Raw genomic sequence first — 24,861 nt, 5'->3', positions numbered from 1 at the left:
GGAGCAACATTAGTGTTAATTGTGTCATGTGTTTGGCCACTTTTTCCAATATTTATGCACCTTTTCCTCTCCAACAACTCAACTCAAACTCAAGAGTCTTTAGCTGCTAAATGATCCACTGTACTCACCAACCAGTCACTAACTCTGTCCGTCTGCTGTTTGATGCTGGGCACAGAGTGCTGACACTGAACCACGGCAATATGTTTGCAGGCTGTAAAGCCCAAACAATGAGTGGAAAGATGCTAAAACACTGAAGAGTCTGCTGCTAATTGTCTGCGAGTTCATCACTACGAGGTGATAAAAATATCGATTAGTGCAGCTTTAAGGATGTCGCACTCGGGTCGATACAAACATCGCCACTGAGCTTAATTCTGGCAGAATATATAATATATGCTGAATGGAGTTGGAGAACCAATTAGTGGTAAACATATTCTGTAGGAGACAGGGTCGCTATTTGAAAATTAAGTTCTCATTAGCATTATAGAGTATATCGTAGGTCCCTTCAGTAGTCATTCAACATAAAAGTCTGCTCAAAGTATCATCTTGAAACCATTACTGTATATGCTTGGTAGAGTTTTGTTCAATGCAGAACACTGATCAGGGGATTTACAAACTTCCCCGTGTTTCATTTAGTTTCTCTTTTTCTTTAAAAAAAACATGGATGAAAGAAAATCATGCATGCATCACAGAACTCTTGAAGGTAACGCCAAAACTCTGCTGTGTGGACTCCGGGTCCTGATAAATACACAGTGAGACACAGGCAGTGCTAATTACATTGTTAATGTAAGTGTTAAAGTCTTGTTAATTTGAAAGAAGAGTCATGGGCACAGGGTCTAGACAAAGGGACAGATGACTGGTGGAGCCAAAACAAAACACTTGCAGCAAGTTTTAATGAGGCGACAAGGGACTGCCCATCAAACGCATAACAAACACCCGCATTCCAGAAGGACTGCGCACACATGCAGGCATGCTCCAGCGCTGCGTGTGCGCATGTATACAAGTATACAGTTGTGCGTGCACGTACACAACGCACATTCATCTTTGAATAACATTTGGACGTGGACATTTAGCTGATTTGCTGCCTTCACCAAAACACACCCGTCTCAGACCTGACTGATGAGCTTAAAGGGTCAAAAGATTAAGCTCAATATTCCCCATGTCAGCCATGTCAATCATAGCATGGTGAGCTGCATTTACAACCTAACCGCAATATCAGAGATTATCGCTTTGAAACGCAGGACTAAATACCCCTGCATTACGGCAATGAAATATAGACCTAAAAATCCAAGATTATACTTCAGTGAAATAAAGCCTTTAGGCCTAATCCATATTCAAAGTCTTGTCTCTAGCTGGGCTGTCGGCCTCTATAACCTAGTTGTGATGGCTATTATTGGGGAAAGCAGCTTTGTGCTGGTCAGTTGTGTGATGAGGGCTTGGACACGGTCTGTTGAGCTGACCTATATTTGGCTGCATGCCCTGTCTGCACAGTCAAAATCACAGCTTCTCTCTTGTTTTGTTCTACAGGCGCCCTCCTATGCTCTCTGATCGAGTTCAAGATCGAACGCTGTGTCAGTGTGAAATGTTTCGTGCGCATGTATCCTACCAGATGAATGGTGCAGGAACGTGCCTTGGTAGCAGCTCTGCAGAACAGTTCATGTAGAGCATGGTGGCTAAATGCTAAAATCAGCATGCCAACATGCTCACCATAACATATCAATGTTTAGCAGGTACAGTGTTAACCATGTTTATTGTCTTGGATTTATGCATGTAGCCTAGAGTAGTTAAATCAGCAATAAAAAAATAATTATCTGAATTAATGTCCAGAAAATTACACATTCTACTTGAAATAAATGACTCTTATCAATTATTACACATGTATATGTTTGAGAGAGTTTATGTTTGTTGATTAACTAGGAAAATAGCCAATTAATTTAAGTTGTCTTATTTACTTAGCAAATCAAAAGCTTGAACCCGCCTCCTGAGTGTCCACTTACTGGTCACTCAGGTGAAAGTGCATCTTTGCTGAATCCGTGAGCAGAGTAAAGTGTTGTTATTGACGTGGTAAGAAATTCATTTTCATTTAAAGCTGTGCTTTCATGTTTTAATTCATACTTGTAACCAGCCCGGTAATATAAAATCACAGTGTGGGTATACACCTATGCGCAGAGGCCTGACAGTATTTTTCTTATTGCTAATTTGTCAATTCAACGCACCGGGGAGCCCGCTGAACTTTTAGTATGTCGCTAACTGTAGGAAATAGGTGCTAATATTCGCTGCATTAAACTCCATTGACGTAAGCTAAAAACGTTAGCGCTCTAAAAGCCCACTGGCTGTCATGCTAATTAGTAGCATTAGTAGTATGAAGAAATGCTGATAACATAGACATATCCTGCCATGTTTGTGTGTCGAACAGACTGTTCTTTTTTTTTTTACATTTTTTGCCAGTTAATTCAGCTGTTAGTTTAATTTTTTTTTTTAAAGATGCACCAGCTACAAAGTCAAAGTTGTTATTTGTGCTTTTTTAAATGATGTACTTTAACTGCAAACAATTTTTATACTAAAAGGTATTGCCTCTAAACTAATTATTATTTGGTTGGTTATCAATGAAATTGCAATAACGAAATAGGCTATTTTCACAGCAGCCATTTTGACATGAAACAGTCAACGCAGGTGTTTCTAATGATACTAATTAAGGTTCCGCTCCATTAAACAGAGTCAGGGTGCTGCTGTGGAACTAGTGTTGTGACCTGAACCCTAATTAGTATCATTGGTAACACCTGCGCTGACCCAACTGTGTCATGTCAACATGGCTGCTGTGAAAAAGGTGCGACAGTAATTCACTTTATTTCATAACCTTTTCTCTATGAGTATGAATACACACATCTTCTGATTAGTGGACAACCCACTCTACCTACTGCTGCTTCCATGCTAGTGTGACTGTCTAATTTAGTCAAATATTAACTGTTAATTATTACTATTAACTTGTAATTGCAGCCTGTGGCCACAGAGGCCACTGTGCAGCACAAGTTAAATAGTCCTGTCTGAAAGCTTATGGTTGACAAATGTCTCAGGCTCCCAGAGATAGATTTGGGATTGTATTCTGTAGAGAAAGAGAAGGATGGAGGCAGGTGGGGATGGGTAGACGTGATAATGAGAGGGACTGTGCGTGATGCGACTACACAAAGAGCAAAGAGGGACGGGGAGGACAAGTTAGAAGGATGGAGGCACAGCGGAAGGAGGTAAGTTGGCAGGGAGGTATATATGAGAGGAGAGTGTAGGGGACGGATGGGAGACGTGCCACACATGATAATGCTATGCAGTTGTGACCCTGCAAGCCAGAGATGGAAAGGGGAAACACGTGAAGCTTGTGGAGCATGTAGTGCTGTCATGAGGCCACATAAGCAGCCGAGTGTTCATGATATACAGTGCGCACTCGGAGTAGGGGGTTGGGTAGAGATGCTGCGATGGCTCAGGTGCACCGCAGTGTTGCGGGTTCAAATCCAACCTGCAGCCTTTTGGGTCAAACTCCTTCCGTCACCCTCCGCTGCATGCTGCCTAATAAAGCAGAAATGTGCTGAAGTGATGAGGAAACACTGAAATAGGTCAAGTGAGAGAAGCAAGCAGGGAAAGAGGGAAGCATAAAGGCAACAAGGATGCGGAGGATGCATGAGGAGAAAGGGATGTAGTGTAAATAGAAAGGTGGATGGTGATGAAAAATTTAAGTTTAAAAACGGTGACTAGAGATGGAACCATAGGAAAGCAAGTGGAGCACTCTCCAAAATGGAAGACGAGTAAAGCCAGGTCAGCCATATTAGCAGCCTTCAGTGACCACAGATTGTTGCCTAGCAGCATACAAGAAGAGTTTTTTCTCTTCTTTTCTCCTCACCCTCCTACTCCTAATGTATCTGTCTTTTTCTCCTCACCTTGCCTCCTCCTCTCCACTGCCCTCTCCACCCTGCCTCACTCTCTTTCCACTCCTTTTTTCTTTTCACCTTTCCAACTCCCCTTTCCTTTCCGCACGTATCCCTCCACTCTGCTCGCAGGCTGCTCGCACATTGTTTTCACCGGCTCTGTGCTGCATCATGATTACATGGCACGTGGCATGAGAGACCAACACATTGCTGGTTTTGTTTTTTTTTACTCCAATTGTCGACAAAATTAGAATATTGCCAGCCTCATGCTTTAAATGTTGGGTTGTCTGTCAAAGGATATCACAATTTGACTACTTTATTATACAGTAGTACTACAGCTCTCATGTTTACTGCTATTTCTGAAGTGGCATTGTTTAAATGACAGCACGTTTGTGTCTTTCATAATGCTTGTTTGTGGGCTGTACTTGTACTTATATGACCTTAGGTTCAACTGTTTTGCCGCAAATGTGTGTAATATGCATAAACATCTGTTATGTCATGATGACTGGAAATACAGTTCATGTGCCAAAAATGTCCTCTTCGTATCATCATGCCACTTTTTATGGCACTATATGTCTACAAATGTGTTTTTACTCTTACTACACAGAGCTAAAGCCACAGTCCAATGTATTGTTCCATTTCTATATTTTATATTTGTCTGAGTGTTATCCTTACAATGATGATAAGCCACACTTTTTGCCTAATATTTTTGACAAATATCTTCATCATCTTTACCAAAACAGGACAATGTGGTATGTGTGTATCTTGGCTATATTGTGGTCCGTCACATTACAGCCACAGCATCAAAACTAGAGTTAAATCTAATATCCATGCTATTGCTGTGCTAATGATGTTGACCTCCTTGATGTCGCTAAAACGGCAATATGGTTGTCATGGTAATGGATTATGTCTATTAATCACACACTCATTCTCAGTTTGAGGAAAAAATAAAAACAGCAGTTAGGGTGGAAGGGCGGCTTTAAAGTGGGCTGACCTACCGTGTTTGACCCGGATGGGGCTTAGTCCTACACACAGGACAGAGCTGACAACAACTCCTTACATTACTGTAGCTGCAATAATATATAGTGCACTGAAGAGCTGGATGATTAACTAAGTACACTGGCTGGTGTAGTTTTATCACAAAGGTTAGCTTCACTGAGGTAGCTATGTGTTTTCAGGTAAGCTTGATAGCCACATAGTCTAAAAAAAAAGGTTGTGTGGGTAAAATGGATAATTGATTAAATGTGTACCAAGACCAAATAAATACGTCCACGCCTGAGAGGGTTACCTGAGATCTTCCCCCACCTGCCAAGTCAAACTTTCCTGCTATTTTTTAAATTATACTTCTGCTATAATTTCTATTACTGCTATGACTGCTGTGGCTTTTATTGCTAGACTACCACTAAATCTCTCACTGTCTCTCTGGAGTCTGCACACTCTCTTGATTCTCTCTGGCCTAGATTTCCTGTTGGAAAGATGTACGGGTGCACCTGTCCAGGATGTGTCACTGCCCTCTGCCAAATGCATGCTGGGATAAGCTCCAGCTCTACATGACCCGGAGCATGAATAATCCAGAGAGAAAATGAAAAAAAAAAAAAAAAATCTGAGCACATAAATCAATAATGATCAAAATGTTGCAATGGAATCAAATTTAGCCCAGTCGTAGGCTGGTTCGTCAGTGATCTTATATTTTTCTATGACCCTATGATGTCAGCATGCTTGGAAGTGTATGTGTCTCTCTGCACCTCTTCACTCTAATGTCCATATCTGCGTGCATGTTTGTTTCTGAGTACAAGTGTAGGAGAGTGTAGGTGTGACAGCCTAAATGCTGGGATGTCAGAGTGTCTTTAATAATAGTAAAAGAGTTGCATGTTCTCTTGTTTTTCAGGAGGTATGCCAGTGCCTGAGGTGGCGTCTGACACTGCCAGCACTGCCACCATGTTGAGCCCCGTCCTCAACGCCTCCAACGGAGACGGCTCTGAGTCTGAAACCACCTCCGCCATTCTTGCCTCCGTCAAGGAACAGGTTAGATCTCTTTGTGCAAGTGTGTGTGTGTGTGTGTGTGTGTGTGTGTGTGTGTGTGTTAATTAAGTATGAACACCAGAAATTTGTGAGGATAATTCCTCCAGTCATTTCAGTGTGAAAGAGGGTGACAGGAAACACAAATGATGGAACGCCCATCTGAGCTAATATGTCACAAATATGTCACCACATTTTGATCTGTTTGCTGAAAGCCCTGGGCTACAGCCTCTCAGGGTAATTTTAAAAATGCTCTGATGTGGTGGGATGCATCATTTCACTCCATTTTGTCTGAATAGCTTTGTTGGGGATACTGTATATTACGAAGGAGGAAAGGGACAAGACAAAGCCCACACTTTGATTTTTCTTCCTAATCTGTATAAGGTATGCTGTCCCTTTACATGCTACCTTTTGGCATATGTTCAAAGCAGGTAATATACATCATACACATCAATAGTGGCAGATTATGTTCCCATTGGCTCTGTGAGATGAGACAAAACTTAGAAGAACAGAAGATGATTAGAATTATATTTAAAGTGTAACTAAACCTGTCAGTAGCAGGCCACAGTCTGTAGAGACGGGAGATGTTGGTTGTAAATGGAGACATGGAGAGGGGAGGGTCGCTATGCACAATGTGTGTTATTCAAATACCTCAATTGATCAACAACACTATTAAATGTGCATATATATATATGTGCAGATATGTGTTTTATCTGTGATTTGAGGGTTTAAAGATGCAATCTGATCTGACACAGTTTCATAAAGTCATCAACTTAAAGATTCATTTTATTTCAGGCTGAAAAGTAATCACTTCTACATCACAGAAAGATGAGAAATGAAACCACTGGTTTCATTAAACTTCAAACAAGATTTCCTGGCGGTCTACAGATATTTTTTTTTTTTGCCAGCCAACTATTGTTACACAAAAAAGCTTGAAATGAGAAAAAGGCCGGTCATGAGAGCATCAGCATTTTTTGACAAAAGTTGAGAATCAGTAACACACACTTTAAACAAGACACTGGTGCATCTCCCATTTGTGATTTAAAAGCAAAATGGACCAGCCACATACGCCAGTCATTGAAGTATATTAAAAAACTAACACTGAACAACTAGTGAAAAGTACTGCATGAGCGATAAGACAGAATCTAACACACAAAATGTAATCATCTTCAAAAAGCAGTGACACACGAGGATTCAAAGATTTAACAAGATTTAAAGCCTACAATAACAGCAGCAGCCTCTTGTGGCAGTGCTCATGATCATGATCATGAGTGCCTAAATGTGATCTGGGATGAAAAAGTTGTTGGTGCTGGTGATAGAAAATTAAGGGGATAACTAAAGTCATTAAGGTGTAGCCCTAATAGAACTTTTCTGCTATTGTCTGACGACAGCAAGGGCTTCTCATGTAGCCAGTGGATATCCGGAAAAGGGTCATGGATATCCAGACCAAGACTTCCTCTGCTATCCCATTAGCAACTTCATATGTGAGAAGGATGAGAATGACATTTTGGCTAATCTCTATAAACAGATACCTGCATATGAAAGCAATTTTTTCAAAGGTTAAATCATTGTCAGATGTAGCCGATGGATTCCCAGATTGTATTTCGGCCAGTGCGCTTCACTTTTACCTGCAGGCAACCAAAGCTCACTCAAATGTGTTTGGTCAATACTACTCGGACTACAGTCTAAGTTGCCCAGATATTTTAATCTGAACCAAAATGGTGAACAGATGGATTTTTACACTGGCATAGTTAATTCTAAAGCCTCACTAGCTTATTCTTCCATAGGATTAGTACTAATTAACATAGAGTGGATATAGAACAGATTTAATGTGTTGTCAATGTGAGATCTTATTACAGTATGTGTTTAAAGGGGGCCCAATATTGAGTGTGTTAATTGGTCTTTAAACGGATTGGAGGTGTGGAGTAAACATCTGTAGCCCAACCCTCATGTCTGCATGAGGCTAGCATAACAAACCTGAATCTCCAACCCAGCTGTCTGCAGTCGGGTTGTATTGTGCATAATGTAGGTGCCAGGTTTTGACATAGCAGAAGAATTTGTGGAATAATAAAAAAGATTATATTTTTCTGGTTCTGCTGCATTGATTCTGATAAAAAAATAACAACAACAACATAAGTCTAGATAGCAGTGCTTTGAAGGTTGGCTCTGTCTGGAATTGGTCTGAGAAGATGTGCGGTGTGTATTTATACATTCAGTGGGTGGGTGGACAGTTCGAGTGGATACTTGATACCGTGGACACCGTGTGTGTCCTTGAGTACTACAGGATGTGAGGAAATGTACTCTGAAATGCAGTTGCTAAAGATAGCCAGTGAAAATGCTGAGAGTAGGAAAAATAATGGCTTCTGCATGTTTTAGACTCAAATCTCACTGTCAGATGCTACAGTGTTCTCTAGTCCATCCCTACTCTAAGTAGGTCATGTTGATTTGGACATACGCACACAGGTCATGCGCACGCACCCACATGATGCCGAGGTATGGTAATAGCCTTCTGCTGAGAGAATGTGCAAAATGACAGTCTGGAGAGGGGAAGGCAGGAACAGAAGGAGTGTCAGCTATTTGAAGAAAGTGAAGACGAATAGATGGTTGCACACTCTCTCCTCCGCCTCCTTTTTCTTCTTCCTCTACAAGCTGGAGTCATTATATTTCATGCTCCTGCACCATGGTGAAGTTATTATTATTTTTTAAGCCAGTCATTTGTCACTTCCTTTCATACTTGTTCTTGCGGTGTGTAATTTTTCAATATGTTTGGGTTTTTGCCAAAGTTTGTAACCAGACTGGAAGCAGTTTTTTCTGGAGATTTTCATCCAGTGCACACACACACACACACACACACACACACACACACACACACACACACACACACACACACACACTACCGCTTCCTGTTCATTTTTGGTCCATAAAGATGAAGGTCAGGCATGAGAGACCAAGAAAAGGCTTCACACACACTTGGACACACACATGCTCACATGCATGCTGCCAATCAGACTCCTTTGCCTCTGCTGACTCACACCAAGAGATCCATGCTGCTGCTTTTCCTCTGTTTCCTTCTACCCACATGAGATTGATTAGCCATTCGACGTTGTATTTATCACATCTGTCAGCTTTTGTCCTCGTATCGTTCATCATCTCCGCTGTCAACACATCTGCTATTGGGAGAGTGCAGTGTCAACTGCATGCTCTGAAAGAGTTTCATTCCAATGTGAGTTGTGCCTATTTGAGAAATTTGACATATTGTCATATTGAATGACAGATAAAGTGAAAGAGGTACAGGATATAGATTATCTGTCTTTTTGCTTGCAGCATGGGAACGTTTGACAATCCAGTCACTTCTGAAATGTTAAAAAAAAATCCTCAAAACAGGTTGAACGGGGGACGCCCTGGTAGCTCACCTGTTATCCCTATCGGTGTCACTTGGAGCTGGAGCCAATCCCAGCTGACATTGGGTGAGAGGTGGGGTACACCCTGCACAAGTCGCCAGTTTATAACAGACACATTCCCATTCACGCTCACCTAATCTATTAACTGTATGTCTTTAGACTGTAAATGGAAGCCGAAGTCCGGAACATGCAAAATTTCAATCATAACAAAAGTTATTTCATGACGCTTTCCATACAGAGCAGGTCTAGACCGTACTCCCAACAACACTACCCAACAATTCTACCCTAATAATAATAAATGGTTGTATCAACAGACAAGAACCTACAGCAGTTCAAAACAATATGAATCCATAAAATTCATGTTTCTTTTCCAGTGCTTTTTGATTCCAGTTGTATCTGAACATATTTACTACCACACCAGGTTTTGTGCCAGTCCAATGTGAAAGACAGCACAGCTAAATGCTGTGAGCTTTGGCTCATGCAATATGAATAAAGAAGCAGAAAATACAGGAGAAGGTAATTGAATTTTATACAATCAGTTGCTGCGCCCGATCTAACCTCGCTGATGAACCGCTGCAGCTGAGGAAAATGCATCTAGAGTTTAACGGTTGGGGAAAGCAAAATAAGAAATGACCAATAAGCAACACTTGACACATATAGTTAAGACAAAGAAAACACTTACATCACAGCAGTAAATTTCAGTTCATTCAATACTGAAATTACTATAAGGCGTTTTTAACTGGTTATAAAACTGTTTCAGTTTAATACTGATGCTTCTATATGACCTGCATAAACAAACAAGACAAAGAAATTTACCTAGTTTTGCTCCAGGATGGACCTGGAGTGAAGGTGGAAGTATCTAGTGATCCTCATATTCTTATTCTGTTTATTCCAAAACTAGAAAATACAATATATTACTGCTTCCACTCTCATTTCCATCAAGTTGACAGCATGACTCACTGTTTTTTACACTGTTGCAACATGAGTAACGTCAGGTAGAAAAGACATCACTGACAGTAAAACATGATAATGTGCTCAAGGATATGAAAATAGGGGGGGTTGACTGTAGGCAGCAGAGAGGACAGCAGGAAATCTAGCTTTCTAATGGGCAAATCAAAGTTTTTAGGCAGAGCATGATGTTTCTGCAGTTTCTTGGCCGCGAGATAATTAATGTGAATCATGGTGCTCTATGGAAGCGTTTAATTGGCAGTGAAGCAGGAAACTGATTCTCTCAGGTCTGACCTACAACCTATATGAGTCCAAACTGAAAGCAGTTCATACTGAGGTTTAATTAGGCTTACATTTATTTTCTTTGTAAAGCTAATTAAACTTCAGTTCTTCTCTTCACCTACCAACACATCATTATATAAATACAGCTAAAGTGTTACGTTCTTTTAATTGACCACATTTTATTTACATATTTAGTGGCTGTGCAGGCTCCAATTTTTACATACTACTCTCAAAGCACAAATACTTCACACTGCACACATTTATGACTGCTGTTATGGCATGTGAGATGATAAAGAAGACACAGGATTAATAGCTTTGTGAAAACAGTCGGCCTTATAGTAATTGCACTCACTCTTGGATGATTCATTAGGTTATTTTATTGGTGTGATGCTTGCCTTGCCTCCCCCTCTCACTATTAAGGATTAATTAAGATTTGTTTAGCACTGGCTACCTCATTACATTACCAAATATAGTTCTCTTCAAAGTTCACAATGGAGTTAGATATTCATAAAAAAGTGGTTTCAAAGTAGATCAAATATTTATTTTCTTTTACTTCATATGCAAGGGGGCATGCAGAAAAGGAGAAAGTAGAATATTTAAGTGATGAAGAGGCAGGGGAGGGATTTAAAGGGAATTGTGTTTGCTCATGCTTTGTCTTCTCCCCGCTCTCTCCTGCTCTGTCAGGCAGAGTGTTGGCTTCTGAGAGAAAGTCTTACTTTTTGTTATTTTCTGCTGAAAACTCCAGGCCAGAGCACCACAGCAGAACTAGGGCAATATGTCTTTTTTCAGCTATGAAATGTTGCTGTATGTGAATTAGGGATGCACGGATCCACATTTTTTCACTTCCGATCAGATCGTGATACCTGAATTTGGATATCTGCCGATACCGATACCATTCCAATATGTACATATGCATGTGTGTTCCAAAAGGCAACTGGAGCTAAGTATGAGGTCAGAAAACAGGAAAAATACCATCCTGAAAACAAATATGCAACTTTAAGGGTTAAAAATTGATTGTCAGACATAACTCATGGATCGGAAATTTCCACAGGTTGGTTTGTAAATTTCCGATCTGTGAATTACGTTGATATCGGATCCTGATACCAATACTGGATCGGATCAGCCCCATCCCTAATGTGAATATGTTTTGTGTGAATATGAATGTGGTTTTGTCTCTTTGATTGTGTGTATGTGTATCCATACTAAATAGACCATTCACTAAGACCTTTAGCTATATCAGGCTGTCGATTCTGGCACACCACATATGCAGTTCACATCGTAACTGTGGAAGATTTACAACTGATGGTAGTAGACAAACTCTATCTATCAATCTTCTCATTTCAATGTGGGGACCATAAAAAATAAATGTAACAAAGTGAGACAAACCTCTTCTCTGGACAGACATTTAGACATTTATCTAGACAGATGCACAGTGTGCAAATTATACCTTATGATAGTGAAATCTTTCTGTTATTCTGTTGTTTATATTTTATAAAATTTTGAAAGTTATTATATTTGAGTAAAGTCTAGTGGTGTTGATTATTTTATTTTTATGAGGAAATTATGCTGCAACATGGTTAGAACCCAGATTTCAGCTCATGCATCAGGAAGGACTATATCATAGTTTGGTGTGTCAGGCAGATTTTATTCCCACTCTGTATCTGTTCTTGCACTATGTAACTTTGTGCTCCAGATACCATCACACATGAGAAGTACGCTGGTGTACATGTTGATCTACAATGTTACCACAGTGATCCTCCCTCTCGCCCTAGTCTTTCTTTTTATGCTGCTGATCCGCAGAGTGCTCAGTGCCAGTCAGAAGAAAGTGATAATTGCGGCACTGCGGACACTCTTCACACACCACCAACTAGTTTACTGATTTTGGTAAAACTGGATCACATTCTATAGAGAAAATGTTTCCTGGTTTACCCTCTGATGTCTGTCAGCTGTAGCTGCTGTTAGCTTAATTTGTTAGCTGGGCTGCCTGGACTGAGGTCAGAGCACAGGGGAAGTGGGGACTGTTAGTGTTTGTACCACAGGGGGAATGCTGACAGGTAGTGGAGCGAGTGTCGTGCCAGAACTGGAGCTATGTGCAATATAACTAGGCTCATCAGCCTCTATTGGCATAATGGTAGAAAGTGAACGCTGACAGAGGAAGGTAAAGAGAGAAAAGCAGAGAGTGAGAAAGAAAGAAATCTGGGACTGACTTTTAGTTGTTGATAGAGCTTGGTGAAATAAAAGGCTAAAAAGACAGATGCCAAGCTGGGCTGACTGCTGGTGGGCTAGTAAGTAATATTAGCTGGCTGCTATGTCTTGTGTTGTTGCATTTGCTTGATGTTTGGCTGTTAGCAAAGTGTTTGGCTCACTATTTTTTGATCATAAGTAATGTACAACTGTCAATATTTTCTACAGTGGTATTGGAGACTGAAACTGGGGACACTAAATTACAAAAATACCAATTTCCAGCCCTCATTTCTCCAAACAGCACCTGCAGAAATTATGTGGAAGGGGAAGCATGTCGATTGGCAATTCTCCCAGCAACAGCCAATAAAGTCAGACAAAAATAACAAGGCCACAAGGTGTTTCAGTGTGATTAAAGCAACAATGTCAAGAAAACTCCAGAGAACTCTTACCCTTTAGATGTTTACCCCATGTGTCATAGCCTTGAGCTTTTTATGTTGTAGAGGTTTTGATATTCCCTCCAGTTTGAATAAACAAGTTTACCTTGATGCTGGGTGAACTGTTCTCTTGTCATTTTGCAGCACAATAAGCACAACAAAGACACTTTGCTTTGAATATTTTACAGCAGATCATAATTCATGACTCTAACCCTGTGCTTACTACCAGTTTCAGCACTGTTGCACAGGAGGGTGGATACACAGACTGTGGTGGGGAGAGGAGTTAAACCCTGAATCTTCAGCCACAGTTACCAGGAAACAAGACAAATCTGTAAAGTTTTGGAAGAACATTTAAGTAGTTTTGGTATCTGGACGGCACTAAATCTCCCCCCTCGCTGCTTCTCTGTCTTCGTCACATCTCTCTCCCTGCTCCCCTGGTCTCTATTTTTCTATCACCTTCTTGTTTCTTGTTGTTTCCCCCTGCCTCTGGGACAATTTTGTTACCAACTGGATATACCTCTCGTAGTAATTTTCTGGGCCAAAAGCAATAGCTCTAGACAGCAGTGGTCTTAGCTATACAGCCACCGTGACATTTTCTCATTGAACAGACCTCTTTCTGAAACAACTAAATGCCAGGCGGACACCACGGGGCACAATTAGACCGCTTTACGCTGTAGAGAGAGGGGGAGACAGCTATAGCTAGAACACACACACACAGCAAATTTGCTCCCCATGCAGCCCACTGCTGTCCTACAGTCATTTATTTTACTTTACTAATTGCTTTAATGGGGTTTTCGGGGGCCAGCCTGTTCCTGTACATTAGTTGCTGCACACAAACTCTCTATCTGTCTTCCCTCTGTCTCCATTAATAGGCTCAAAATGGCTCCCAATCTTTAGTAATGTGATCAGTTGACAAGGACTTGATGGTAGAACCTGCTCATTAAGACTTTGTTAATTGTTATTTACTTATTTAATTTTGCTTAATGAGCTATGATTACACACACATATACACGCATTCGCAGCCTGATGTTGGCCAGTGAGTGTCTCTGTCCACCAATATGATGGACATAAATTAGACTTCAGAGGACCGTATCAGTGGTTTCGTTTCTGTGAGAGTATGAAAATCATGAAGATGATGAATAAAATTTTGTCACGTAAAAGGAAACTTTTCACATAAATGTCAGTCCTACTTAGCCACTTGTATAATGTCTTCTGTGGCTCCAGGCAACAGCAAGGCTGCCTTAAAAACTGGAAGGTTTTTGGAGTTTGACCCACAATACTGGAACAGAAAGTCACAATGTGGCATCCATTGATCATTCCTTTTCCATTTCTTACATAGTGTAACAAATATTATCATTTGGTTTGTACATGTTTTTCCAAGCTCCATTTTAATAAAATTAGTTTCACACCAAATCAGGTGCAAAGACGAAAATACAGGTTTTTCCATTCATTTGAATGGTGGTAGTCTGTTTAGGCTTTTGGAGCCATTACTCGATCAGACCAGTCAAGATGTCACTGAATCTGGGCACTATCCAGGAGCCCACGGACTACACAACTCATCAAGTTGTGTCCTGGCTTGGTTCATTTAATATTTAATGTAGTGTGTTATGTCTGTTTGTTTGGGGAAAGAGTGACAGTTGTGGTTGAGTATAAAAATGTTTTTTTCTGATTGTTTCATAGTCGTAAAACTCCTGATTTAAATGCATAACACATGCTCTCAGGATCCAAAATTGAACTGATTATGACATTATCAGGGTTACTCTCACATAACTGACAGGCTCCCCCACAGCCACAGGAGACATTATACAGCTGATTTTCTTATTCTGAAATGAGTTCCCCTTGAATATTAATAATTTGTTCAGACCACTAAATACCAGCAAAAATCTTCCAAGACAGAGTACATCAGCTTTCCACAATCCAAATGGTAATGCCCAAACATACTTTATACTGCGCACACACAGCCACAGGCATGCTGCTGTGTGTTTACATGCTGTGCAGACTGAAATGATGAGTTGATCAAGCTGATCCATCTAGTTTTAGCCAAACACCCAGTTGATGGCCCACTTATCTCTGTGATTAAACCTGTGTTCAGTCAGTCTGCAGCCAAACAGCCATGTAATCTGAGCCAATCCAAATTTGAATAAAGAAATGACTGTCGGCTAAAGTTTTGCATGAGCAGCATGTGTTTGTCATGATTGGTTTAGTTAGACTGTGGAATCCAGGGGACAGGAAGTGGACGACTCGAAGCAAAAAGAAAGAGATTGTAAAGAGCTTTTTTTATAAGACTTCTTCCTGCTTTAAGAAGCGACTGTGATGCCTGTCATGGATCCGTGGGTTCCAATGGATTGCATCTGGGTAAGATATGATTGTTCCGGTTTGTTGCATACATGAAACTTCACTAATGTTCACTTGTGTGATTTGCTTGCTTGGCGTGTAGTTAAGGAGCTAGTGGAATAACAGGTAAGCAGGCTAGCTGCTTCACTTGGCAGTTTGCAAGTGAGCTTCCACCTTCATTAACTGGACAAAGCACAGCTTAGTCTACAAACTGTCCCTCTTTTGTGGAGCAGTTTATCCTTTGGCAGAGAGCAGGCATAAAATCAATATGATGATTTCCTTCTATTTTCCTATTGAACTCTGTGGCTCCTTGTTCCCTCTCAGGTCGAGACAGTTTACTTTCGGTCAGCTGCTCACATTCTTGTGTCAAAGTTCTGAAAAGTTGAACATGCACAGTCTCACCACAACTGAGTCTACTGAGCTCTGGATGCTGTGCTGCTCTGTCTGGACCTTTGCGGCAAAGTGTATATTGTAATATTGTTGTTATATATATATATATATATATATATATAAAACTAATGTGCTTGTGTGCGTCTCAGCTCATACAATTTCATTGAAGCAGAACACACAGGGTGTGTAGGTATGTGTGTCGGAGTCTGTTTCGAGGGTGTGTATGCACCTCCCTTCATCTCACCTCCCTTCTATCTTCTGTCTCTCCCCAAAATTCCCCCCTGTTGCTTTTCAGTGATGGTGGCTGAAGGGGGGGGGGTGCAGATGGTCTGGTCATAGAGAAAGAAAGAGAGAGAGAGAGGTAGAGTGAGGGAGGCAGAGAGTGACTGGCGAGTGGCGGGCTTTTTTGGCAGGGTCAGCCGGTGGGAGGGCCCATTGTGATGCAACGTTGCATAAATAATGCCACGGGGCTTCTAAATGCTCCGTTGCCATGGGGACCTTTGTGCCTCAGTGAACATTGTGTGTGTGTGTGTGTGTGTGTGTGTGTGTGTGTGTGTGTGTGTGTTTCATGGCCCCCGAGGAGGGAAAGAGAAAGAGACATAGACAGAGAGAGAGAGAGAGGCTGAGTTGCAGGCAGCTCAAGTGACACTTGTGGTCTCTCTCTCTCCCTCTTTCTGTCTTTCTCACTGTGTTTGACCCAGGATAGATGAGTGTTTGGAGGAGGGTGAGGGAGCGTTGTTGTTGCTTTTTGACCAGAGGGGAGCAAAAAAAAAGAAAAAGGGGGACACTCTGATTTTGTGTCTGTCTGTGAAGCATGGTCCATGTGAAGGTATGTGTGCTCATCTCTTTTCTTTTTATGTATTTATTTATTTCATTTTTTTGCCACTCTTTGACACCAGCACATTTTTAGAATTATATTCCAGCCTACTCTCTTCCTCTGCAGTAACAGGTGTCTGCCTGTCAGCCATGAATCAGAAAGAGCAGAGATCGGATAGGCGAGTGGGGGTTGGGGGGAGTTTTCAAGATGCCTTTACAAACCAATTCTTACGGCTCGCCATCCTGCCTTGTTAGTCATCCTGCTTAGCCGTTCAGCCTCCCAGCTGTAGGAACGCCAAACGAGCAAACAAACAAAGAGAAACACTTTTCTTTCAGCTGTTCGGGAGATGTTGCCTCGAAGTAGGTTCTTTTTTTCTTTCTTCATACCAGCTGATGAGATAGATTTGACTGCAAAAAGGCAGATCGCATGGGGAAACATGCAGTTTTCCTGCATTCTGTGGTGATTGAGATGTAAATAGAAACGCAGCTTCTTAACTCTGTGTGATGAAATTTCTTGTAGGTTCCTGGTGGCTTTGTAGTGTCTGGTTTGTGTGTTTGCATCAAAGGATTATCTTCAAATGAGCCTTTAAGTGATGAGATCACAGACACTAAAATCATCCATGCCTTTCTTTGCAAGGTGATTGGCTCCACGTTTAGTAAACACTGTGGTGGCTGAGGTGCTAAAAATGAGCTAGCAGTTTTTCTCACGTGACTTTTATTTGTGTCCATTTCAAAAATGATTCATCACCACCTCAGTAAATGTAGCCAACTCAGCACAGCTGACGTAGCCAGGTGATTTCTTTTTCTGTTGAACAGCTACATTTTCCTCCGCAGTGCAGAGTAAACACGTCCATGTATCATCATGTTGAAGTTGTGTAAACAGGGAAGAGTCTGCATGTTGCTCTTGCTGTGTGTGTGTGTGTGTGTGTGTGTGTGTGTGTGTGTGTGTGTGTGTGTGTGTGAGAGAGAGAGAGAGCATGTTAGCATCACATTTTCCACTCTGCAACAGACGTTGCATTTGTTGTTTTACAGCAGAAGATACAGTATATGAAGTGTCATCACAGCAGCAAGTCTTAATTAGTGCGGGAGTTGTGTGTTTTCACATTAGTCTGCAACTGCATTCATGTCTGTCTGTACATTTATTTCTTCTGTGCAAGTGTGCACGTATACAAATGATGTTCAATTCAGTTCCTACAATGTGTTCTTTTTAAAATTGCTGTAAAATGACAGAAATAAGAAGAAATAACAAATAAATTACCACATTTATCATAGAAGTAGTGTAAGTAAATAAAAAGTAATGGATTTTAATAAGTAATATTAATACACACAAAAAAACGTGTTGATAGCTGAAGGTTCTGGTTCCCAGTCTACTTTTGGAGACTATAGGAACCACAAGGAACCCAGCATTCTGAGAGCTGAGTGTTTCAGGGAGGTAATAGCTATGAGCTACGGTGGTGCCTGACCATGAAGAGCTTTGTAGGTGTGCAGTAGGACGAATCCTGATCAAAAATTATTCCAAGATTCCTGTTAGTGGAGTTGGAGGCCATACCGTCTAAAGTATCCATATCTTTTGATAAAGAGTTTGGGAGGTGTTTGGAGTTCAACATCAGAAAACTGTCCTCCAAGTTTTTATGCCCTTCAGGCATGCTTGAAGTAAAGGTGACCGATCTGGCATGATTGGGAGATATTATTGGGTATCTTCTGCTATTAAAAAGTTCTGTTTCTCTAACTGTGTGAGGGTTTTATTCATTTTTAATGACATGTAAATGTTGTCTGGATGTATGGAGCTCAATTTAGCTGGAAACTCCACAAGGGTTGAGTGTTAGATATGCAACAGGACGTCTGTGATGCATCTGATCTGTGATGTTACTGAGCATGATATGGTTCAGTGTGCTGTAAAGTGTCTTATTTTTTATTTTACTTTCAGACAGAATTTCTGCCATATGAAATTTCAGTGAAAACTTCAGCAAATGTTCATCAGACCAAATGAAATATATGAAGGTCCATTAACTTACAGATCCAAAATTTAAAGCTTTATAGCTTTTAGATGAGCTCAGATCTCTTTCAGAATAGCTCCTCCACATTCAAATACTGCCAGGGTAACATTGATGGATTATATCATCCGTTCAGACATGATATATTATAATTCCATCACTTTTATGTTTTGGAAACCCACCAGAAATCTGTCAGAAACCAATTTAAGACCTATAAATTAGAAGCTGCGCACCGGTTTTTCGCTCAATGTGAAACAATCCACAATGCAGTTAGATTCATTTGTTTGTTTGCTTTTGCACAAACTGTTCAAATTTTCAGGTTTAATCAGCTGTAATGGTCGCAGCAGCAGACACAAATACTATAATCAGCTGTTGGTTTGTTTGTGTATCCGTTAATTAGTGGGTATTTGTCAGACTTTGAATAGCATAAATTACGCATTAAAAACAATGGGCCTCATAGAAAAAACAGTCACAGAAACAATTTGTTCTTAACTGGAAAATTAAAACTAGTTGTCTTCACCAATTTTCATGTACAGATAGGCTGCCTATTTCACTGGAGAATTCATATGAAAAAAAAAAAAACTAACTTAAACGAAGCTTTAAAAAATAGTTTAAAAAAATTCTTGCTGGTTTGAAATCTTGTTTTTTTTTGGGCATGAAAATGTCACAACTTTACAGTTCAGTGGATGCCTGGAAAACTGTCATACTCCAACAGATGCTTGAGGGCATGCAGGTCCCTGTCCAGGTCTATGCTTACAATACTACTGCTAACAATGCTAAATGTATTTTCTCTGCCGGCTTCTTTTAAACTCTTGGGCAGTACTGGTCTTGCAAATGGAGCAGAAAGGCAGTGTTAAAATATACAGCAAGTTTATTTATACAGCAGCATTCAGGCACAAAGCAATTCAAAGTGTTTATAGGTGTCGGATATGCTCACCTCCTCGTAAACAGATGGCATTTGTCAAGTTGAAACGAGAAACTTACAAGAAGATTGAGGAATTGAAATGGTTTGGTAGACCTGAAACAAGTGTACAAGCAAGCCTCAGAGAAAAAAGTACGAGAGAGGGTAAGGAAATCCAGTCCATCCAGTTGTTTCAGTGTCCATCTTCAATTTGTGCTGAGCTTGTACAAATTTTGGCTGAGGTCGAAAAGTTGGAAACCAACCATTCCTCAAATAAACTTTCCACATCGTTTTCATTAGTTTGTGGTTTAGCCAGCACTACTTTTACTTACGTCATCTTGTTGCGCCCTCCTCTTCGTGGTTAAATGGGACCTGACTGGAGAATTAGCACCACAACCGTTTATCTCCTTTTAACTTAACATTTGCATGACAGTAGTGGAAGTTTGGATGGTTTCCATCTGTATTTGGGTGGAAATTTGGCAAATGAGATTCATTGTTTTCAAGAATGGAGCACTTTTGTTTTGTAAATGTGCTCCTCCTCCAGGAATTTAGGCACCATTTGCAGTAAGACTAATACATATTGATTTATACTTATTTCCATCCTCCTGATTCAGGGCAGCATGAATTTCCACACTGATGCATTATATCATTTACAGATGACCTAATGATGTATATTCAACAATTCGATGAGCTCTAGTGGAGCTACAGTATATTTAAACATTCAGTGCATATATATATGTTAACAGATTCAGGCCATACATTTTCAAGTGAAGAGGGTATTAACATCCAGCAGTTGGGTGACAGTTTCTTCACGGGGTGCTACACTGCAGCCACAGATTGCGTCTTCAACTGAGGTGATTGGACTGACAACCTTTTCTATCCCTCCCTTAATATCAGCCACCACCCCCCTGGCAGCAGCGGCAGGATACAAATCAATACAGTCAGAGTGTATAGATGACTTTTTAGGCAAGCATTATACTGAAGCTTGCACATGAGCGTGACATTTTATGTCATAAAATAACAAAATCTTGTCCCAAAACTTCATCTGTTTAAGCAAGTCCTCTGGCAGCAGAATAACAAATGTCATTTGTGATGGCTTTAGCTTGGTGTCACAGTTTTGCAACGTATCAAACCCTCCACAGACTGCAGAGTCCATTTCACAACAATTAAAAATGTGACAGAGGCATCGAAGCCAAAGTAATGTTCAGGATGACTGTAAATGTGACGGTTAATAAATAGACAGAATGATAAGACACATCTCTCTCTCTCTCTCTCTCTCTCTCTCTCTCTCTCTCTCCCTCTCTCTCCCTCCCCAGGAGTTGCAGTTTGAACGTCTGACCAGGGAGCTGGAAGCCGAACGACAGATTGTTGCCAGTCAGCTGGAGAGATGCAAGCTTGGCTCTGAGACTGGAAGCATGACTAGCATCAGGTGTGTGTTTGTGCGTGTTTGTTTGTCTCACACCGTCAGATCCTCTTTTGTACAGACTACCTGTGTGTCAGCTGTGCTCTTGCAGGTGACTGGCTTTACAGCTGGTCACATTACAGGTATGCTCTTTGACCTGTGTCCAAAATTCAAAGGAAGTCAGAGACTGAGAGAGAAAAAAGAGACTTCCTGCATTCTTCTGGTGCACCAGATTTTGTTTTTTGGGGACTTACGGCGACTGACTTATTCAGTATCCAGCCTCAAGTAGCCGTTTGAGGAACTGCAGTTTTTTGAATTTCTACACTGACATCACTTCACAGCCATGCTTGGTTTCACAGCCTAAATCTCAGGCAGACCTTCAGGGCTCTTGGGCAATATAATCCAGTCAAGGGGTGCATAGTCAAAGGTGCTATGTGTAGCATTTATCTTTAATAAGTAATTGCAGTAATTACAAGACATAGTTACAGAATAAGACCATTAAGTAAATAAATGAACTGTTGAAAGAACTCATTTTGAGTATAACTTAAGTTGTCACAAGTTGTCACAGCAACGCGTTAGCAAGCAATTACCTAATTACATAGCCAGCAGACAATGTATGTTCAATATTTACTCCTCTTTTAGCTCTGTTCTGGTCTCCTCCAGCTCTTTTTTACATTTTCACCATCAAGTGTTCGTACACCTTCATTCAAATAATTATGTTCAATTGAGTCAACCTCATTTTAACACAGCACAAATTAGTTGTTATAAGCTCTCACTGTTTTTATAACTCCTTTTGCTTGTTAAAATCAACATGCAGAATAACAACAGGGAGGTGAAGAGAACTTGAGGCAGTTAGTCTGTAATCACTTTATATAACATGTTGCTCAGTCAGGAGTCATTTTCAGAAAAAGTACAGTAAAGTAAAACTTGAGATGTTTTATAAATGTAAGTGTAAGCGCATAGCGAGATTGGCAGACTTGACGGTATCAAGTTTCCAACCTAAAGCTCTTAACTGCATATTAACCACACAGACTGCAGCACCTTTAAGCTCAGAGGTGTGTGAGAAATGAATCAAGATCACTTTGCAGCTAAACAGTTTGAACTTGAAAGAAATCTGATGTCAAACTGAGTTAATCAACAGAGTTAATCTGGATTTAATGTGATCATTTGACTGACTAATGATCAAATCATTTCTTATAGAAATGACGGATGCTTCACTGTGGGTTTTTATATAACCTCCATCACAGCCAGAAATGTTATATGGAGCTAGTGTTAAATTAGTTAATCCACATTTCTACATTTTGATCTTGCTAACATACAAACTTAATCTCTTGAAATTCTCATTGTGTGTGACCACATATCCCAGAATGCTTTCTTTGCAGCTGCTGCGAAATTGTGGCAACACCCCAGTTTGATCAGTTTTTCCTAGTTTAGATGAGTTTTGGCTTGGTTCTAATGGCACAACATGACAATGTGCAACTTTTACAGGCGTCCATTGGTGTGTTGAGGGTCTTCTTCTTTGTGATGAGAGGAAGTAAACAATTTGAAGAGACCATCATATTAGCTGATGCTGAGTGAGTTTGGAACCGAGCCTCATCTCTGCTCCAAACATATTCTACACATTACATACCAGCCTCAATGTGAAAACAGTGGTAATGCACTAAGTCTGCCTCTCAGGACAATGTAACACGATTAAAGCTGCTGTCTCCATTTCTCACTCTCTCTCCCATACAGACACATACTGTAAATAAAAACACACACAAGCATCTTCTCTCCTCTTTGATTCCGTTAAGTAAGCAGGGATTCCACCCGTCGCAAAATAATTACTCATCTGCCGGCATTGTAATTCTCATTACATTTTGAGGGGTGCACCAACAAAGAGCGAAGAGATGGTCTAAAACTGATTCATTCATGAGACTAATTAACTGGTGCGCGCGTTTAGCTCCTCAACACTGTCACAGGGCCTCATTGAGGGCCCCCATTTAAAACCAGCAGCAACATGGGAGACAGGAGAGGTGTAGAGTCTAAAGAAAAACACCCCACATGTTCCACTTTAGCAGCCAGCTGCATGCTGATAGAAATAAAGGCTGCCATCTTGTTAAGTCTTGTTAATTCGATGGGTTTATTATTTAGTGAGGTGTGGAGTGTCTTGTGGATACCGCTGTCTTCCATTGCTTTTTATGACTTGGAGGTAATTACCAAATGGACAAATGGTTTGGCAAAACATATAAGTCCACTAAATATCCTGGAGGCTTAGTACCTAAAGCCTGTAGGATTTATTGTTCAATTACTTCACACAATTGAGGTGGTATTGTTGCTAGAGGTGTGGAAACTCAATGCGATGTACATGTTGAATTCAGCATCAATGCAGTGATAGAACATAATTGTGACTTTACAGCAGACACAAAATTATAGCCGATGACCTTTGAATGTAGATTTTTTATCCTCAGCTGGACAATAAAGTTATTAAGTTACATTGTTGTGTTGCAACAGTGCTGTCTGGCATTGAATTGAGGACATATGTTATAGAAGTATAGAAGCCAGCCTCAAGTGGCCATTTGAGGAACAGCAGTTTTTGGCACTTCACATTGGCTCTAATAATACAGCAAGCCCAGCTAATCTTCTATGCTACATTCCTGTAGTGTAGGAAGCTTTGCAGTGCTACCTAGCCAAATACTACTTTCTATTATCATTCTAAAGGTTTATTCCACACAAATACTACTTTGTCCAAGTACTTAGTAGTTTTAGAGAACAAATTCTACTTTATACCTTGCAGTTCAACTTAGTTGTTAGAGAGAAAAAGAGATGCATGTTGGGCAATTTCTGTAATTAGCTCATTATACTTGGGGATTAGCTCAATGCGGAGAAGACACAACAACATGGTTTCCCATCCCTCAGGCTATAAAGGGAGGTTTCGAACAAGGACAATGGATCTGTATCCCTCCTCGACAGTGTGTGACTCTGTTTTTGCTGAATTATTTGCAGTAGTAATGTTGGTGAATGGTATACCATAAAACATAGAGAATTGTGTTCTTATTATTTTATATTCATAATATTTCAAAGTGTAAATTATAATTTCCCAAAATCAGAATCAAGTATCTGGTCCCACAAACAAATCAGAGAGGAACTTGATCATTATAAGTGCGTGGTTCTCTAAATGGCTCTCGAAATGTGTTCTGACCTTGCTCAACTTTGCTGACAGGAACTAAGTTCAACCACAGAATGTGCAGTGGGAGTCAATATAGTGTGTGGTACGTCTTTTCAACTGTGGCAACATCTCCCTTCTTGGATTGCACCCTAAAAAAGAGGTCAACCTAACTTGCAAAAATCACACTACAGAAATAAAGAAAAGAAAAGGAAATAATTGTGATAGAAAAATAAAGATTGTGCAGAACTACAACGTAGTTGTAGTTGCCACGTGGACGTTTCAGGAAAGCGCTCTTCTTCAGCGTGCATCCTCACAATTTCACAATCAATATACTGTACACAGGTGGGGTTAATTATACATGACTGCAACCACATGCGTAATTAACCCCACCTGTGTTGATTGTGAAATTCCCAGAAAACATGGTGATGAAGGGTATGTTACACAAATCTGTAATTTAACAGATTGGTTTTAGCTTGTTTGTTAATTGATTGTTTGTTGTGCCTTTATCGCATAGTTGGCTACTCACACTTAGCCGTGGAACTTATCAGACATTAACTTCACTGTTCAAGTAAAGACACCAGGATTGTCTGTAATAGACTCACAGTCTTGTTGTCGTCCATCTTGCCCTTCAATCATGTTATTCTAGAAATACAATTCCAATTCCCAATTACAATTTAGTAGGCGACAGTGTCACAAA

The 24,861-nt window shown here is 40.4% G+C and overlaps 1 protein-coding gene across 8 annotated transcripts in view; it reads left to right on the top strand.

Moving 5' to 3' along the window:
- The window catches only part of ctnnd2b (catenin (cadherin-associated protein), delta 2b), a 153,331-nt gene that overhangs the window by 26,949 nt on the left and 101,521 nt on the right, over positions 1-24,861 (top strand). For 5 of the 8 annotated variants that reach the window (XM_027283522.1, XM_027283518.1, XM_027283520.1 and 2 more), the window contains exons 2-3: positions 5,800-5,936; positions 20,931-21,043. In XM_027283522.1, the coding sequence (XP_027139323.1) occupies positions 5,805-5,936; positions 20,931-21,043 (245 nt within the window). In that variant the 5' untranslated portion in view covers positions 5,800-5,804. Of the gene's footprint in view, positions 1-1,998; positions 2,062-5,799; positions 5,937-16,479; positions 16,733-17,008; positions 17,080-20,930; positions 21,044-24,861 lie in introns of those variants that run through there. The other 3 variants (XM_027283519.1, XM_027283524.1, XM_027283525.1) reach the window with 3 other exon arrangements.

This window comes from Larimichthys crocea, chromosome X, assembly GCF_000972845.2.
Source record: "Larimichthys crocea isolate SSNF chromosome X, L_crocea_2.0, whole genome shotgun sequence".
Taxonomy (NCBI): Eukaryota; Metazoa; Chordata; class Actinopteri; family Sciaenidae; genus Larimichthys; species Larimichthys crocea.
This window is presented reverse-complemented; position numbering and strand designations above follow the sequence as displayed.